Source organism: Podarcis raffonei, chromosome 16, assembly GCF_027172205.1.
Source record: "Podarcis raffonei isolate rPodRaf1 chromosome 16, rPodRaf1.pri, whole genome shotgun sequence".
NCBI classification, from domain to species: Eukaryota; Metazoa; Chordata; class Lepidosauria; order Squamata; family Lacertidae; genus Podarcis; species Podarcis raffonei.
Window position 1 is genome coordinate 21,728,251 of NC_070617.1, and position 17,836 is coordinate 21,746,086.

General features: G+C 48.5%; 1 protein-coding gene across 2 annotated transcripts in view; it reads right to left on the bottom strand.

The window, feature by feature from the left end:
* Positions 1 to 9,288: 9,288 nt before the first annotated feature.
* The window catches only part of DTX1 (deltex E3 ubiquitin ligase 1), a 53,717-nt gene continuing 45,169 nt past the window's right edge, over positions 9,289 to 17,836 (bottom strand). For both annotated transcript variants that reach the window (XM_053369831.1, XM_053369832.1), the window contains 5 exons: positions 16,442 to 16,503; positions 14,980 to 15,138; positions 13,721 to 13,882; positions 12,211 to 12,300; positions 9,289 to 10,166 (listed from right to left, as the gene is read on the bottom strand). In XM_053369831.1, the coding sequence (XP_053225806.1) occupies positions 9,942 to 10,166; positions 12,211 to 12,300; positions 13,721 to 13,882; positions 14,980 to 15,138; positions 16,442 to 16,503 (698 nt within the window). In that variant the 3' untranslated portion in view covers positions 9,289 to 9,941. The remainder of the gene's footprint in view (positions 10,167 to 12,210; positions 12,301 to 13,720; positions 13,883 to 14,979; positions 15,139 to 16,441; positions 16,504 to 17,836) is intronic.

Consider the following 17,836-nt stretch of genomic DNA (forward strand, 5'->3'; position numbering starts at 1 on the left):
GGGGGACTGGCGAACATGATCTGAGCACAAGAGCCATCTCTTCTCCTGTGGTGTCCAGCAGCTTTCAACTAGCCAGCTGTGGTTGTGTTGCTTAGAGAACAAGCCAGCAAGCTAAGTCTTCAACTCTGGGTCCTGCACCCTCCCCCTCTAGCAGGGAAGGCTACCAGGGACCCAAATGCATGCTGCTATGGCAAAAGGCACAAGGCTTGCTTGTCACGCGGTTCCCACAACTGTTGAGCCCAGAGAGGGAAACCTGGGTTCCACACCCTATCACTCTCAGACCCTCCAAGTGTTCCTTTTCCCCAGGAATTTACAGAATTTGTCCCAGTTTCTGATTTGATCCCAGAATGTCCCATTTTTCCCTAGGATGCCCCTATTTTCACTGGAGAAATGTTGGAGGTTATGGAGTTATGTGACCCCCCCAACCAAAAGAGACAAGTATCTATACAACCTTTAGAAGACATCTGAAGGCAGCCTGGTATAGGGAAGTTTTAAAATGTTTAATGTTTTATTATGTTTTTATATATGTTGGAAGCCGCCCAGAGTGGCTGGGGCAACTCAGTCAGATGGGTGGGGTATGAACAATAAAGTTGTTGTTGTTTGTTGTTTGTTGTTATGGGATAGGACATCCCTATTTTATCAGAGAAATATTGGTGGTTGTGCACTCTGTGCTGTGAAAATGATGGACCTTGGACTGGTCAGTCAGCCTGGCCTACCTCACAGGGCTGCTGTGAGGATTAAAAAGAGGGGAGAGGCCCATGTACATTACCCTGAGCTCCTTAGAAGAAGAGAAGACTGTAAATGTGAATAAATGACAATGTAGTATTTGCCCCTTTTCCTTTCCAGCATTGGTGGTCTAGCACCCTCAAGCAGCTGCTGGGGTCCAGGTAACTCATGAGGGCTTGCCGAAGCTATTTTTTGTCTCTCTCATCTGCCTATTCCCTTGGCTGCAGACTAATGGCAGCAGTGGTTAGGGAGCTCGCCGCCATTTTGTATTTTCCAACAATGCCCTGGGCACCCAATGTAGCATCCCTCCAGAGCACTGCATCATGGGGGAATTTAAATGGCGGGTAGCTTCTCAGCTGTTGTCATGACGCAAGCCCATAGGGACAGTGGGGAGGCGATATCATGAGGGAAGGACTTCACCCCCTTTTGCTGGGGGCTCCATCGAACCTGGAGCTGGCTCTGGTCCTTTCACACATGAGCAAATTTGAACATCAGATTTTACCACTGGAAAGCTGGTTGAACTCCTGGGATCTTGACACCCAAGGCAGCCAAAATTTAATTAAATGTCGTTTTGAATGTATGGAGTCAATGCCTCCTTTTTAAACAAACAAACAATCGTATTTATAAATAACTGAACTATATTGAAGTTTTTTATTATCTGTTTCTAAATGTTGTTGCTCTCTGAGCCTCTGGGGAGGGTTTAAAACTGACCATTTCAAATTAAAAATGGGGAAAGGAAGTAGGGGTGTGTGTGTGTGTGTGTGTGTGTGTGTGTGTGTGTGTGTGTTTCAAATCCACATCTGCACCAGCCCTCTCAATCACAGGAGCAAGGCAGTGCACCTGCTTCCTAGCTCACCCCTTCTCCCAGACTGCCTCCCAGTGTCCCACAACCATGATCCAGGGTCTAGGTCATCTTCTGTGTCACCCCTGAGGAACTCCAGGGCAAGCAGCACCCACATCTCTTCCTCACCCAGCCAGACCCTGACAGTTACATGCGCCGAACATAGCCAAGGTGCTTTCGGTTGGAGAGGAAAGAATGCAACACAGAGATAGCATTTGGATTCCACATTTACTGCATAAATTTGTAAAGACATCAACACATGCTGAGCATGAACAGAGAAAGACACCAAGGAAATTACAAAGCCCTTTGGGATCTCCAGACAGGAACCTCAACTGACCATGCCATTGACATGGCAACTTTCCTCCCCGCCGCCCAGCAGCCCCGTCCAGAGTTAGACATGCTCAGAAATGCAACCTCTCTCACCTGTCCCATGTGAGGCTCTTGGGACTTGACTCTCCTCCACCTAATAACCCAGCAGTGGGGAACCAGTGGCCCTCCAGATGCTGTCAGTACTACAACTCCCATCATCCTTGAGCATCAACCATGCTGGCTGGGAATGGTGGGTGTTGGGAGTCATTGACAGGGCCACAGGTCCCCCGTGCCCCCGCTATTACTGTGCTTCAGGTCATATGTGCATTCAAGCCATAGGACACAGTGGCGAATCTCAGACTTAGGGACCAGATGAGAACCTCCAGACAGACCTTTCTGTCGGGCCCTTGGGACTCTCCACAGGTCACACCCCCTTTCCCAGCCACACCCTTCTCAATAAGCCACACCCCTTCCCAGCCACACCCCACAGGCCACTCCCCTTCTCCACAGGCCACACCCCTTGCCAGCCCTGCTCCCCCCACCTCTGGGGAAGTGGTTTTGCCAGTCTGCAAAGCATCCTTGAACTCATAGAATCATAGAAGGGACCCCCAAAAATCGCCTAGTCCCCTGCAGCACCAGAATATGCAGCTGTCCTGGATGGGGATCGAACCTGTGACGTTGGCATCATCAGCACCATGCTGTAACTAACTGAGCTACGTGATCTATGGAAAGAACTGGGATTCTGGTGATGTTCATTTGGATCACGGGTGTCAAACACAAGGCCCGCGGGCTGAATTCGGCCCGCCAGACCTCGTCATGTGGCCCGTGTAGCCGCCGCCGGCCGCCAGCCTTCACCTTTGATTCTCACTTTTTTTTTTGACACAAGAAAGCCGCCTCTTCAGCGCATGCGCGGCAGCCTACAAGCCAGAGAACGTCTGCCCTCTAGCGGCGCCGGCCGTTCTACACAGGAAACCTCCACTTTACATGCATTCAGGAAACCTCTACTTGTTTTTATATTGAGCGCATGCCATCCTGTGATGTGACAGATCCAACGGCTGCCTGAACAACCGGCCCTTTGAGGGTGACCAAACTGCTGATGCGGCCCCCCGATGAATTTGAGTTTGACACCCCTGATTTGGATGAAGGGAGGGTCGAGAATAAGCCTGCACAAACTGGGCTTGTAATGAGGAGTTCTGTGTCACTCAGTGAGCTTGCTCACTCCTCCATTGACAGGTTCAGTAGTGAGGCTGGCGCACATTTTTGGGCTGTTTGATAAGTAGCAGAAGAAGTCTTTCAGGCTGGCATAGGAGCAAGCGTCCTTTGCATGGGTGCCATCTGGTCTCTGCTGGTTTAGAAGACAACACTGTCACTGCTTCCGGCAACAAACTGGATCCTAACCAGAGAGAGGAGAGGAACAGTACAGAGGAGTTTCTTCCCCTTTTCACCTTTTCACTTAAGGAGCATCACACAGATGCCAGTTCCAAGGAGATGTACTCCTGATAGGGACGTGGCCTGGATGCCCTTCCAATCTAGCCGTGGGCATATGTGGTTTTGTCTAGGGAAGTTGTAGTGGCACAGTGGGAGGGGAAAGGCACTTGGCACATCCTCAGAAACACTCTTGCAAGCCAGGCTCAAGCTCTTGCTATTAGCCAAGAAAAGGAGGGTTGAGGAGAAAGAACATAATGCTAAATAAACTCTGGTTCATATACGCTCAAGACCCCAATACCTCATGCAACAACTTTTCCCGTAGGAACCAACTTGGCACCATCATCTGAGGTCTCCCTAGCCACACCTCCTTCCAAGGCCACACCCCTTGCCTCCAGGCCACACCTCCCATGAGCCCTGCTCTGATCCCTACCTTTGCCCGCAATGTGTCCCCAGGAATTCTGATCATGCCTCTTGCTTGCCTGGAGGGTGTGGGTGAGTGGGATTGATTTATGGGATGTTCTCCCCAGGGAGACTCGCCTGGTGCTGACTCTAAAGTACTCCTGGCACTGGGCAAAGACTTTCCCTGTTCTCCTGGACATCTGATGGTGACTTTTTATCCTCGCTGCCCTGGGATTATTTCAGCCAGATGTTTTAGTATGATCATTTTGATGTTGTGCGGCGTCGATGCTTGGGAATTGACGGAGGACCACTTTTTAGTGCTCATCTTGTTTTAAAATACATTGTACCTTTTCTCCATTTGCGAGTCACCTTGAGACTTCAATAATAACAGTAATAACAATAATATAATCATCAAGCCATACTGATTCTCATACACCAAATGAGACCAGCTGGGTCAAGGTGGGGGGTTGTCACAGCGCCGGAGGCGGCAATTTTGACGTGGAGTGGAATAATCACTCCAGGTGCACAGCCCAGCAGGACCAGCAAAAGAACAGCAGAGAAAACTGTGCTGAGTTTGTGTGTGTGTGTGTTTTTTTTTAAAGATGCAGCCCAAATGTCTGAGTTGCAACTAGGGATGTTGGAAAATTCCGACGGAAATGAAGAAGGAATTTGATTATGTTTGCTTTTTGGTCCTGTATTCAGAACGGAAATCAGTCAACTGGCTGTTGTTGCCTTCAGTTTGTAAATGATACATAATTGATTATACCCCCACCCCACAGAAAAATGCATTAAGTTCCCCCTTGCATTCAAATGAATGTGGTAGAACAATGTAATAACAATGTAGTTAATGCAACTGATTACTTAAATTGTCTCAAGTTACATGATTTTTGCAGCAGACGACAGTGAGATGAATAATGTATCTTTGAGAAGAAAATGAACTGCAGCAGAACGGAAACAGCCCTGCCTCCAATGAACAGAGCATGAAATGGTTTCTTGCCCCAGACTTGCCCCTATGCTTTCCTGCCCCAGACTGGCAAATGGGGAGTAAATTCTGGGAATCTCCCTTTCAGGGATTGACAAATCTGTCCATTTTGTTTTTCCCCCCTTGGTTTCTCATTTTTCCAGTTGTTAAGTCTAGCCTCCACAATCTGCATCATAGAATCATAGGGTTGAAAGGGATGCCTGATCGCAATCTACTCCACCCCCCCTGCAATGCAGGAATCACTTCTAAGGAATCCTTGACAGATGGCCATTCAACCTCTGTTTAAACTGCCCCCCCCCCATGAAGGAGAGTGCACTATCTTCAGAGGGAGTACATTCTATGGTCAGGTGGCTCTTATCATCAGAAAGGCCTTACTAACCTTCAGTCAGAATCTGGTAACTGGAGTTGACTGGTTCAGGTCCTACAATCTGGAGCAGGGGAAAAAACGCTTGCTCCATCTTCCATGTGACAGCCCTTCAGATATCTGAAAATGGCTCTCATTTCACCTCTCAGTCTTCTCTTCTCCTGCCTAAACATACCTAGCTCCCTCATCACAGTTTGAAAAAAAATCCCTCATGGAATTCCATCTGAATTTTAGTGCATGTTTCTCCTAATGGACACATTCTTTGCAAGCCACGTTCCCCAGTTTAAAGCATTCTTGTACCCCATTTTCACAAATATATGCCTTTTTACCAAGGGTGGATCTACACACAGGGGGGAAAAGCTATAAAAAGTAAGAAATTAAATTGTTACATCAAAAGAAAAGAAAAACACTATGGAAAATCGCTTAGAAATATTTTTTGCTCTCTGGCGCCCTCTGGTGCTGCATGTTTATAATGCATTCAAAACGCTGTTTCTTGGCTAATGTAGCTGAGTCCCAACACTGATAGCTGGACAATCAAACTTACTACATCAGCCTTGGCCAACCTGGAATCATTCAGATGTTTGGACTCCAATTCCCATCAGCCCCACTTAGCAAAGCCCTCTTGAAGTTCAACCACCATCAGCCCCCGGCATCTTACAGCCATGTTGGGTTGGGGTTGATGAGAACTGTAGTACACAACTCCTGGAGGGCGCAGGTTAGGGAAGGATGTGCTGCCTTCCTTCTCTCCCAGAGGTGAGAGATAACTTTGGCAGGATTTCAATGCAAAAAGGTGGATCCGTTCCCTGCTGATTTTATCACTGCAGCAGAAACCTGCCTTTGCAAAAAGGGGGAAATAATACTTTTTTTTATAAAACCAAAACGCCAGCCGCTGCTCCCTCTTCCTTGTCTTTCAACAAAGGGCAGGCATGAGTTATGAGCACCAGGAATGTGAAATGAGTTTAGAGGGAGATGGGCACGTACTGTGCCTGGGCAAACTCCAGACAGCAGGGACGTTACTCTCTGCAGACAATGGAGCGTATGGGTGAATCCAGCCCTGAAGGGCATGTCGTCCGCCTCCCATTCCTGCTGGATCTGCAGAAAGAGCAGTTAAGTTGGGGGACTTGGGTATGGGGTGGTGGAGGGGCCTGAGTGGTATTTGGAGGGTGGGGTGAGCAGAAGGGGCACCAGCCATAATTCTCCCTTCTGTGCATCAGATACCTTAAGATCCTGTATGCGAAAGGATCGCTGTGCTGTTAAGCACTGTCCTAAGGGACGCGGGTGGCACTGTGGGTTAAACCACAGAGCCTAGGACTTGCCAATCGAAAGGTCGGTGGTTCGAATCCCTGCAACGGGGTGAGCGCCCGTTGCTCAGTCCCAGCTCCTGCCAACCTAGCAGTTCGAAAGCATGCCAAAGTTCAAGTAGATAAATAGGTACCACTCCAGCGGGAAGGTAAACGGCGTTTCCGTGCGCTGCTCTGGTTCGCCAGAAGCGGCTTAGTCATGCTGGCCACATGACCTGGAAGCTGTACACCAGCTCCCTTGGCCAATAAAGCGAGATGAGCGCCGCAACCCCAGAGTCGGTCACGACTGGACCTAATGGTCAGGGGTCCCTTTACCTTTACCTTTTAAGGCTGGTGTGGGGAACGTCAGGCCAAATTTGGCCCACCATGCATTTCTTACCATAGAACCAGAGAATTTCAGAGTTGGAAGGGACCCTGAAGATCATCAACCACCTGCAATGCAGGAATAAGCAGCTGTCTCATACAGGGATCAAACCTGCAACCTCGGAGTTATCAGCACCACGCTCTAACCAATGAGCTATCCAGGCTGTCTGGCCCTCTGAACTCTTCCTAGGCCACACCACTCACTGGCCCTGATTCACATACCCCCCTGGATGCCTCTCCCTGGCTGGGAACATGCCCCTGAACCGATCGTGCCTCTTGCCTCCTCCATGGAGGATAGAGAAGGGTGTATGCAGAAACTAGCCTCTTGCCTCTGGCCCTACCTGACACGTGGCCCCTGGAAGGTTTCCTTGGAAGGAATGCGGCCCTCAGTCTGAAATAGATTCCCCCACCCATGTCTTAATGGTGGCAGGGAGGGGGGATGAGAAGGCAGCTTCTCTCCTCAATGACTTGGGGAGGCTGGAGAAGCCAGGAGTGGCCACAGTTCTCCTTTCTGCTGGTCATATTAAGGCAACAGGAGGCTAGCAGCTCGAGGGCATGGCAGGAACTGTGGGGGCTGTCCAGGCAACGCTCGACACTTGAGGGCTGCTGGTCAAGCCAGGCGCACCCAAGACTGCAGAGGTGGATCCTGGAAGAGGAACAGTAAATTTGGGAGAAGGCAGCCATCCGAGTGGCTTGCCTCCTATGGGAGCAAGTTCCCCAGTCTGTAAAGAAGTCACTTCATCTGTCCTAAATACAGTGGTACCTCGGGTTAAGTACTTAATTCGTTCCGGAGGTCCGTTCTTAACCTGAAACTGTTCTTAACCTGAAGCACCACTTTAGCTAATGGGGCCTCCTGCTGCCGCCGCATCCCTGGAGCACGATTTCTGTTCTCATCCTGAAGCAAAGTTCTTAACCTGAAGCACTATTTCTGGGTTAGCGGAGTCTGTAACCTGAAGCGTATGTAACCCGAGGTACCACTGTATTCCAACATTCAGCTTCACCCCCTCCCTTCCACATCATGCCGTGAACACCTATCAAATTCCTGCACAAACCTCACTTTTTTATAAACTCAAAAAACCTCCATTTTGCAATCTTAGGAAGGTTTTGTGTTTGTGTGTGTGTGTCGGTAACTATCTCTTCTGATTAAAGCAACATTTAAAAAAATTGCTGGACTAATGCGGGGCCATCACTGACGAGTCACTGTTGATAGCCTTTACCCTCTGTTATTTTGTCTAATCCCCTTCTAAAGCTGTCCAAGATGGCGGGCTGCGTGATCTCCTGTGGCAGCTAATTCCAGAGTTTTTACTTCATCTTGCATCTCCCGACATTCTGCCTCATTGGCTGGCCCTGGGTTCTAGTATTATGAGAGAGCGGGGAAAGCCTTCTTTCAATCCATTTCCCCCCACAGAATACATTCTTTTATACACCTCTGCCATATTCCCTTTCCCCCCTCTCTGAGAGTAAGGCCAATGTGCCCAAATCAGAATCTAATCTGAAGTGCAGGACTCCCTCTTTGCCCTTGCAAAGACCTTCCTAAGACCATAAGAAATGCCTTCTAGATCAGAGCAGAGGGGTCCCCACTAGTCTAGCATCCTCTTCTCACCAGATGCCTGTAGGAAACCAGAAAGGATCCAAGCACAAGAGGCCTCTCCTTCCCCCTGTGGTTTCCAGCAGCTCTTAGGGGGACGGTATCCCATAGCATGGATTGAGAGCAACAGGGCCAGCCCTAACCTTAGGCACAGGGAGCCACCTGCCTTAGTCAGCAAATGCTGTGGTAGGTGGGGTGGAGAGCAGCAGCAGCAAGCTCTTAGAAATACAGAGCGCTACATGGCCTCATCTCCAAACCAGCTTCACTGTCCCATCGCCAGTGCTGAAATCAGATCCAGTTGAAAGGAAAAGCCTGCTGGATCTGGCCAATGGCCTAATCTAGTCCAGCATCCTGTTCTCACAGGGGCCAACCAGATGTCTGTGGGAAACCAGCAAGCAGGATTCGAACACAATCCCGTGGTTTCCAGCAACTGGGATTCAGAAACATTGCTGGGAGGCCAAGGCAGCCAAAGGAACATGAGATGTGAAGACCCAGCTGGAGAGGTGAAGGCTAGCAGAGCAAGATCGAGAGGGTTTTGCCCTGAATGCTAGCAGACAGTTGATGGAACAGGAGGCGGCAGCATCTCGACCTTTGCTTTAGGCAGTAAACTCTCCAGGGGCTGGCCGTAAAGACCAGCATGCTTGTGTGTGTAAGGCAATTTGCAAAGCTGAGGTGGGAACACTGCCGTGCCCGTCATTAAGATGTCACACCTCTCTTTGGCCATCCTAGGCTTGTAGCCCATCCTAGGTCCTACATGGCGCAGACCCTCAGAAATGAACGAACCGGGCTAACTTAGGCCCATTGATTTCGATGGGTTTACTCTGAGTAGGGCTTAGGTGGATACTACAACCCATGGCTTCCCAAGCCAGAATTCCTTCTTCCTGGCAAAGTGGCAAAGGCATCACAAAGGCAAAATGAGTCACCAATGCAGAAAGAACCAAGAGTTTTCCCGGGAAGGGGCGGGCAGGAGGACCAACGCTTCCACACTTGGCTTCATATATCTCCTCTATTACATATGATATCCTGTTACAGAGCGGCAGATATGTAATATAGGATAGTGTAATGTGCAAACACATTCAGGACAAGAGGAATATTGCAGACTGCCAAGAATATATAGGGGTTTGTGTTATGTATGTATATATCATATATAAAAGAAAAAAGGAGAGCAGATTGCTTCAGTTGCTCACTTGCGCAGTTTTGGGTGGTCTTCCTCCAGTGGGGAAACTTGGGAACGATCTAGACAGTCCTTGGTCCTGGAGGGAGAGGACTGCCCTGTGGTTTCCTTTGGCCATGTCTGGCACCGCTGTGTGGAGATGGTCCATAGTCAAGGCAGCAGAAGCAACATGGCATGTGAAGGCCTGGCTGAAGATCTGACTGGAGAAGTGAAGACCAAGAACATGAGAAGAAGTGAAGACCTGGCTGAAGACCCAAGCTGAAGACCCAGGTTGGAGAGGTGAAGACTGGCAACATGAGAGGTCTTGAAAACCAGGCTTATCCCGATATGCTGGTTGAGAGCTGATCAACAGAGACACGCACACACGCACACACACAGACGGACGGACGGACTCAGGCAGTGTTCGTGCTTCCACGCAACGCCCATGGCAAAAGTGTGGTTGGGAAAGAGCAGCTGCGATGCCTCTTCAGTCCTTCAGGTTGGCTTCCAAGACCCCCTGGGCCATCAGTTCCGCCAGGACGTTGTCCAGGTAGTTTGGGTCGGGGTAGCCGTGGCCGGTGAGGTTGGACCCAAATTCGGTCTTGTGGTGGATCTCGTTCCACACCACCGTGTCGGATTCGCCTGTCGTGTTGGATGTCCCAATGGTGAAGATCAGCCGGCGTTCCCAGGCCACAATCAGGAGTTTCAAGACCTGCAACATAAGAAGCTGGCTTACTTAAAACTGAGCCAATGGCAGACCAAGCTGACGGAATATGCAGAAACAGCAAGACTAAAGGGAAAGATCGGAAACCAGGAAGTTAAAAGACTGGAATACAGTGGTACCTCTGGATGCGGACGGGATCCGTTCCGTTCGCATCCTGAGTAGAATGTAACATGCGACTGCACATCTCCGCGTCTCGCCGCTTCCGCGCATGCGTGTGACGTTATTTTGAGCATCTGCGCATGCACGAATGACGAAACCTGGAAGTAACGCACTCCGTTACTTCTGGGTCGCCACGGAGCGTAACCTGAAAACGCTCAACCTGAAGCATATTTAACCCGAGGTATTACTGTAACTTTCTAACATACCATACTTTTCTGTCTATAAGATGCCCCATGTATAAGACGACCCCTATTTTGGGGGACCCAGTTTTAAGAAAATGGGGCAAGATTTTTTTTTGGCAGAGGATTGGCCAGAGCTGTTGAGGTTTTTTTGCGGATAATTGCCCAGAGATGTTGAGCTTTGTTTTTTTTTTGGGGGGGGATTACCCAGGGTTGTTGAGCTTTTTTTAGGGGGAATTGCCAAAAATCTCTCACCAACACACGTCGCAAAATCTGCCTCCTGTCTGTCCCATCGCCAGCAGAATGTGCCAACCACCCATTGGCGCAGCAACCAATAACATGCACAATAGCAGCTGACAGCCACGCCAGCAGCTAATCAAACGCCCACCCTGTGCACTACCCATGTAAAAGACGACCCCCAGTTTTTAGCATGATTTTTAAAGGAAAAAACATAGTCTTATATACGGAAAAGTACGGTATTTGAGAAACCACTGTAAACAGTTGAAATCATTGTCAGGAAAAGAATGACACTTGTAAAGTAACATGAATTTAAGATACAGTGGTACCTCAGGTTAAGTACTTAATTCGTTCTGGAGGTCCGTTCTTAACCTGAAACTGTTCTTAACCTGAAGCACCACTTTAGCTAATGGGGCCTCCCACTGCTGCCGTGCCGCCGGAGCACGATTTCTGTTCTCATCCTGAAGCAAAGTTCTTAACCCGAGGTACTATTTCTGGGTTAGCGGAGTCTGTAACCTGAAGCATCTGAAACCTGAAGTGTATGTAACCTGAGGTACCACTGTACTATGATTATACAATAGACAGATTACAGTAAAAGATGCAGGAATAATAAATAAAGAATAAATAAATCAACTGAGTCAAACCAGGGCTTTGAGTGCAGTTCCGATACTGTTTTCTGGAACCCACAAACAAGAACTCCTGGCACTGAGCCAGCCCGGCATGAACCAGCTCCCAAACCAATGACCCTTCCCTTTTGTCCCTTGCATACATCCCAACCCTGACACAGCAGAGGCTGGAAAAAAGCGCTGAGTCAGGCCATTGGTAGATCTAGCTCAGCACTGTCTACTCTGAGCAACAGCGGCTCTCCAGGGTTTCAGACAGGAGTTTCTCCCAGCCCTACCTGGCGATACCAGGGATTGAACCTGGGACGTTCTGCATGCGAAGCAGGTGCCCAACTGCTATTTCGCAGGCAGGGAATAAAAACCCTGTTAGAAAACAAGAGGCGGCCCACCCAGAAAACGATCGGTGTAGCTAGCTCAAGGCCAAACTACTGCCTGACACTAAAAGCATCACTCAGAGTTGCAGGCATCGTTTCCGCCACCTTTATGTACCAGCTGGATCGGGGCCCCTGCATACCAGTGCCTTTTAGACCATTTCCTGCCATGGCTTTGGAACAAAGATCTATGACTTGGCTGGTTTCGAAACGAGGTGCCCTGAGGATCCTGACCTTTTAAAACAAAATGGGCAAGCACCTAGTCCTCATGGCTTCAGAAATAGGCTTTGAAAAGCAGAGGCAGGTTTTCGGGCTTTGGCACCAAAGGGGTCTTTGAAGAAGCAAAATGCCAGAAACTCGGTGCTCGGCTAAGTTGGATTTCGAGGGGAAGCTTGGAAATGTTCTCCTCTGTAATGAAGAGGAGCCAGTACACCCAGAGCCCAGCGGAAATTCAGCTGCCTACCTTTCTGCCTTTCTCGTTGTCAGGAAGGTAGCAGTGGCGAGGGAAGCCTCTCGCAGTAAACTTCTTCCCAGGATTTGGATGCTCTGGACCCTGGTGAAGCAAGAGGTCTCAGTTACACGTTGCACTGGCAAAGGTCAGGGGCAAGGGCACCAGGGTTTTCCTGCCCCTGGGTATATTGTGAAAAGTTCATTAAATATACCCCAAATATAAGCCGCACTCCCCGCCCCCCAAATTCCGACCGTGAAAAGTTAAAGTGCGGCTTAAATTTGCGGCCTTACAAAAATGGGCTTTTAAGATATCGCTGCTGAAACAGACATACGGTAAAACAGAACGGGTATGAATGCCTGTGGAATTTTAAGGGAGCAGCTTATATTCGGGTATTGTCTCCCCCCCTTGAATTTTAAAGGTGCAGCTTATATTCGGGTGCGGCTTATATTTGGGCCAATAAGGTGTGTATGTTTGTGTGTTGCCTAGCAAGATTTGGTATTTTGCAACTCATAAATCAAACACTGGATTACTGCAATGCACTCTATGTGGAGCTTCCCTTGCATTTGATCTGGAACAGGCATAGGCAAACTCGGCCCTCCAAATGTTTTGGGACTACAACTCCCATCATCCCTGACCACTGGTCTTCTTAGTTAGGGATGATGGGAATTGTAGTCCCAAAACATGTGGAGGGCCGAAGCTGCAATTAGTGCAGAATGCTGCAGCACAATTGCTATCAACACAGCGATCTGCCAATTTGCTACTGGGTCAAGCTCAAAGTGTACCTCTTAGTATATAAAGCACTTAACAACTTGGGACCAGTTTACCTGCAAAATTGCCTCACACCATATATGCTTACTCGACTGCTTCAACCACCGTTACATAGTACCTGTTTGGCATTTGTAAGAACTTGGTATGGCAGCACCTATGTACACTTTGGAACTCCCTGCCTCTTGATATCAGGCAGGTGCATCCACTGTACTTTTATCAGCACCTGCTAAAAACATTTTTTGTGTAGACAAGCCTGCCCTGATGTTTAGAAAGTTCATGTGAGTTTCTGTCTGCTTTTAGTCTATTGTTATTTTAACTTTTCAAACGTCTTAAATTATTGTCATTGATAGTTTTTATGTTTTATCTTTTCTGTAAACTGCTTTGGGGTTGTTGGGTTAAAAAAAAACCAAGCAGCATATAAATTTAATGAAATAAGTAAGTACAGTGGTACCTCGGGTTAAGAACTTAATTCGTTCTGGAGGTCCGTTCTTAACCTGAAACTGTTCTTAACCTGAGGTACCACTTAACTAATGGGGCCTCCTGCTGCTGCTGTGCCGCCGCCACGTGATTTCTGTTCTCATCCTGAAGCAAAGTTCTTAACCCAAGGTACTATTTCTGGGTTAGCGGAGTCTGTAACCTGAAGCGTCTGTAACCTGAAATGTCTGTAATCCGAGGTACCACTGTAGATAAATAGGAACCAACCACCACAACCCTTCCTCTCCCTTTCTCTCTCTCTCTTCCCCATCCCTCTCACCTGGATCCCTGCAGGAATGTCATACACGATGCGGATGGTTTTGCAGTCTAAGTAGCCAGGGAGCGAGTGTGGAATAATGTGGAACTCCATCTTCCCAGGGGGCTGAGTCCCGGTCTTCTCCCCATAGATGGCCTTGCAAGTGGGGCATTGCAGACTGCCATCCTACCAGGCGAAAGGAAGACAGGGTGGAAGGAGAAAGAGGAACAGGCAGATGTAGAAGAAGCTCATTCTTTAGGTTGCTTTTTAGCCATGGACCTCAAGGCGCTTAAAACTCTCTACATTTACCATTCTTCTGACAGGCAGAAATTCAGCAGGTGGGGAGGATGTGAGTCATTGAAATTAATGTGCATTGCTAACTTAAGTAAAGGTAAAGGGACCCCTGACCATTAGGTCCAGTAGTGACCGACTCTGGGGTTGCAGCGCTCATCTCGCTCTATAGGCCGAGGGAGCCGGCGTACTGCTTCCAGGTCATGTGGCCAGCATGACTAAGCCGCTTCTGGCAAACCAGAGCAGCACACGGAAATGCCGTTTCCCTTCCCTCTGGATTTATTTATCAACTTGCACTTTGGTGTGCTTTTGAACTGCTTAAGTTGGGAGGAACAGGGACTGAACAACGGGAGCTCACCCTGTCTCAGGGATTCGAACCGCCGACCTTCTGATCGGCAAGTCCTAGGCTCAGTGGTTTAATGCACAGTGCCACCCATGTCCTGCATTGCTAACTCAGATCTATACATTTCATTGGGTCTACTCTGAGTATGACCAGCACTAGAAACAACCCGTTGTCCTTTTTGCACCAAGTAAAGTAATTGTTAGCTCCCCAATTCCCCCACCAACTTGTCCCATATTTTGCCTGACCAAAGGTGGCAACCCTACCCTTATTTATTTACAGTCCTTCCTTGGATCCCGAACACCTTGGTACTCAGACATTTTGGCTCCCGAACGTCACAAACCCGGAAGTGAGTATTCCAGTTTGTGAACATTCTTTGGAATCCAAACGTCCGATGGGGCTTCCGTGGCTTCTGATTGGCTGGAGGAGCTTCCTGCAGCCAATCGGAAACCGTGCTTTGGTTTCCGAATGTTTTGGAAGTCAAATGGGTTTCTGGAACGGATTCCATTTGACTTCCGAGGTACGACTGTATTTATTGCAGAAAACAGGCCTTGAAAATTGTGTGGCTTGAAACGAGAGAAAGGTGTGTTGGGAGGGAGAAGTCCATTCCCATGCCTGTCACCCAACCACCCATTGCCCTCTGGTCTCTCACCTTATTGCCATTGTTGTACATGGCAATCAGGCAGAGGAGGTGGTAGAGGTGCCCGCATTTGCCCAGCTTTCCCACCAGCTCTGGTTTGGCCCCCTTGTGCCTGAGGATCCCCTCGTAGCCTGATGAGGAGACCAGCCGCTCCATGCAGATGGTACAGTCCTGTTGGAGAGAGACGAATTGGGGACATGAGTGGCAGTGTTAGCAACCGAGATATGAAAGCTAGGAGCTAAATGGTACCTTCAACCTAGGTTATGGGAGCAACAACGGAACGTCTAGGCGCGCTTTTTTAATAACAAGAATACAACGCTGAAAATGAATGAACTGCAGCTAAAATATTATGTTCATTCTTCACATGGTCTAGTCTTTCCCTTGCCTACCCCCCTAATATTCTTAAGAGGGTCTCTTCTCCAGACTTCAGAGAGTAGCTGGAAATGGGGAGGCAGAAAAAGGTCCTCCTTTCCTTCCACTCGGCAGTTTTAACCTGAAATCTTAGGCACAGTACTGCGCCCAGAGCTCAGAAACTGCTCACCCTAATGAAATTCCCTGTCGCAAAATGCACCTAGAACAGTGGGAGTTTCAAACACTGGTGAGTGGTAAACACAGGGGATAAAACGGGTTCTAGGGCTGTCTTCAATTTTTAAAGAAGCCAGGGGATACCCCTCTCTTTCTGCTCCTTCTTTTGCAGGCACAGCTTCAGCATGAATACTTCCAGGGAAGGGGCACCCAACACCTGTGTTCCACAGCCAGTAATGTTTTGCTGAAATCTGCTTTCCTTGCCATTTCCTCCCATTTGTTCCAATCCTGCCCCTCTGGAGCTTTTCTGCTCCATCTTCTGCATGACAAACCCTTCAGCTCAGTGGTGTAGCGTTTGGGTGAGGGGCACAGGGGTGGTTGCCCCATTTGCAAAAATTGTGACGGGTGCAAAATTTCAACACCCGGTGCTGCCTCAACAAGGCTGTGCTCTTCCGCCATTGAGCTCCTTTGAAAATGACTTCTCCGTGCAAACCAGGAAGCCGCCTCTCCATACAACAGAATAACTCTTCTTTTCTTATCTCTGCGGCTATGATCTCCTGGGTGATGTGTACGCCATTAGGCAGTTGAATGAGTACTTCATTTCCCTCTCACTCACCCATCCCTCCACGTGGCCCCGGGTGCTGGCAACCCACGCTACACCACTGCTTCAGCTATTTCAAGACAGTTTCCATGTCACCCCTTAGTCACCTCTTTTTCCAGGTCAAAAACACCCAGATCTTCCAGCCATTTCTTAATATAATTTGGCTTCTAGACCCCTCTCCATTTGCATCAGGGGAAAGAATTCTTACACAGGCTTCTCTCTGGGATCTTAGCTTGCCCTTTGCCCAGGGTCTTTATTCTTACATTTTGTATACTTCTGAGGAATTTAGTGTCACATAACTGGATCCCCCATGAAGTAGATTAGACTGAGAGATAGCGGCCAGCTCACCTCATCTGGGGGGTTCTTCACCTTCTGGATGTAACGTCTCACTACATCTTCAGGGTTCTTGCCTGTACAAAATAAAAGAGCACTGGAACTAGATCATTCTCTATTATATAGCCTTTCTTTCTTATAAGAAAAAATGGTATTACATTTCTATCCCCTTCAAAGAGCTCAAGTTGGCATGCGTGGTCCCCCCTCCCCTGTTTTATCCTCACCACACCCCTGTGATGTAGGTTCACCTATGTCGGCTTGGCATTTAGCAATACATGCGAAATTTGGTCAGCACCTTAACTATGATTTATTTCCTGCCCTAATAAACCATGACGTGAAGTCCTGGGGGGCTTACAAACCCTGGTTTGCTTTAACCATGGCTTAGCATTCTGTGTAGTAACAACAACAACAACAAGAATAACAACAACAATGATAATAATGATGATGTTAATAATAATAATAATAATAATAATAATAATAATAATAATAATAATTTATTACTTTTACCCCACCCATCTGGCCGGGCCTCCCCAGCCACTCTGAGCGGCTTCCAACAGGATATTAAAAACACAATAAAACATCAAACATTTAAAAACTTCCCTAAACAGGGCTGCCTTCAGTTGTCTTCTAAAACTCAGATAGTTGTTTATTTCCTTGATATCTAATAGGAGGGCGTTCCACAGAGTGGTGCCACTACTGAGAAGGCCCTCTGCCTGGTTCCCTGTAGCTTCACTTTTCACAGGGAGGGAACCTCCAGAAGGCCCTTGGAGCTAGACCTCAGTGTCCGGGCAGAACGATGGGGGTGGAGACGCTCCTTCAGATATACAGGGCCAAGGCCATTTAGGGCTTTAAAGGTCGGCACCAACACTTTGAACTATGCTCAAAAACGTACTGGGAGCCAATGAAGGTCTTTCAGGACTGGTGTTATATGGTCTCGGCAGCCACTCCCGGTCACCAGTCTAACTGCCGCATTCTGGATTAGTTGCAGTTTCCGGGTCACCCTCCAAGGTAGCCCCACGTAGAGTGCATTGCAGTAGTCCAAGTGGGAGATAACTAGAGCATGCACTACTCTGCCAAGACAGTTCACGGGCAGATAGGATTTCAGTCTGTGTACCAGATGTAGCTGGTAGACAGCTGCCCTGGACACAAAATTGACCTGCGCCTCCATGGACAGCTGTGAGTATAAACCCGGCACCCTTACTTAACCATGGTTTGTTTGGTCATCTCACTCCAGGCACTCACCAAACTACAAGGCAAGAGCAGCTGGAGAACAAACCAAACTTGGGAGAAACAAGCCATGGTTTGTCTGGTCACCTGTGAAATGTGTGCTTCAACAAACCACAGTTTATCATTATGTGCAAACCAGACCTTTACAATGGCAAGCGTCGCCCAGACCCACAGGCTTGGGGC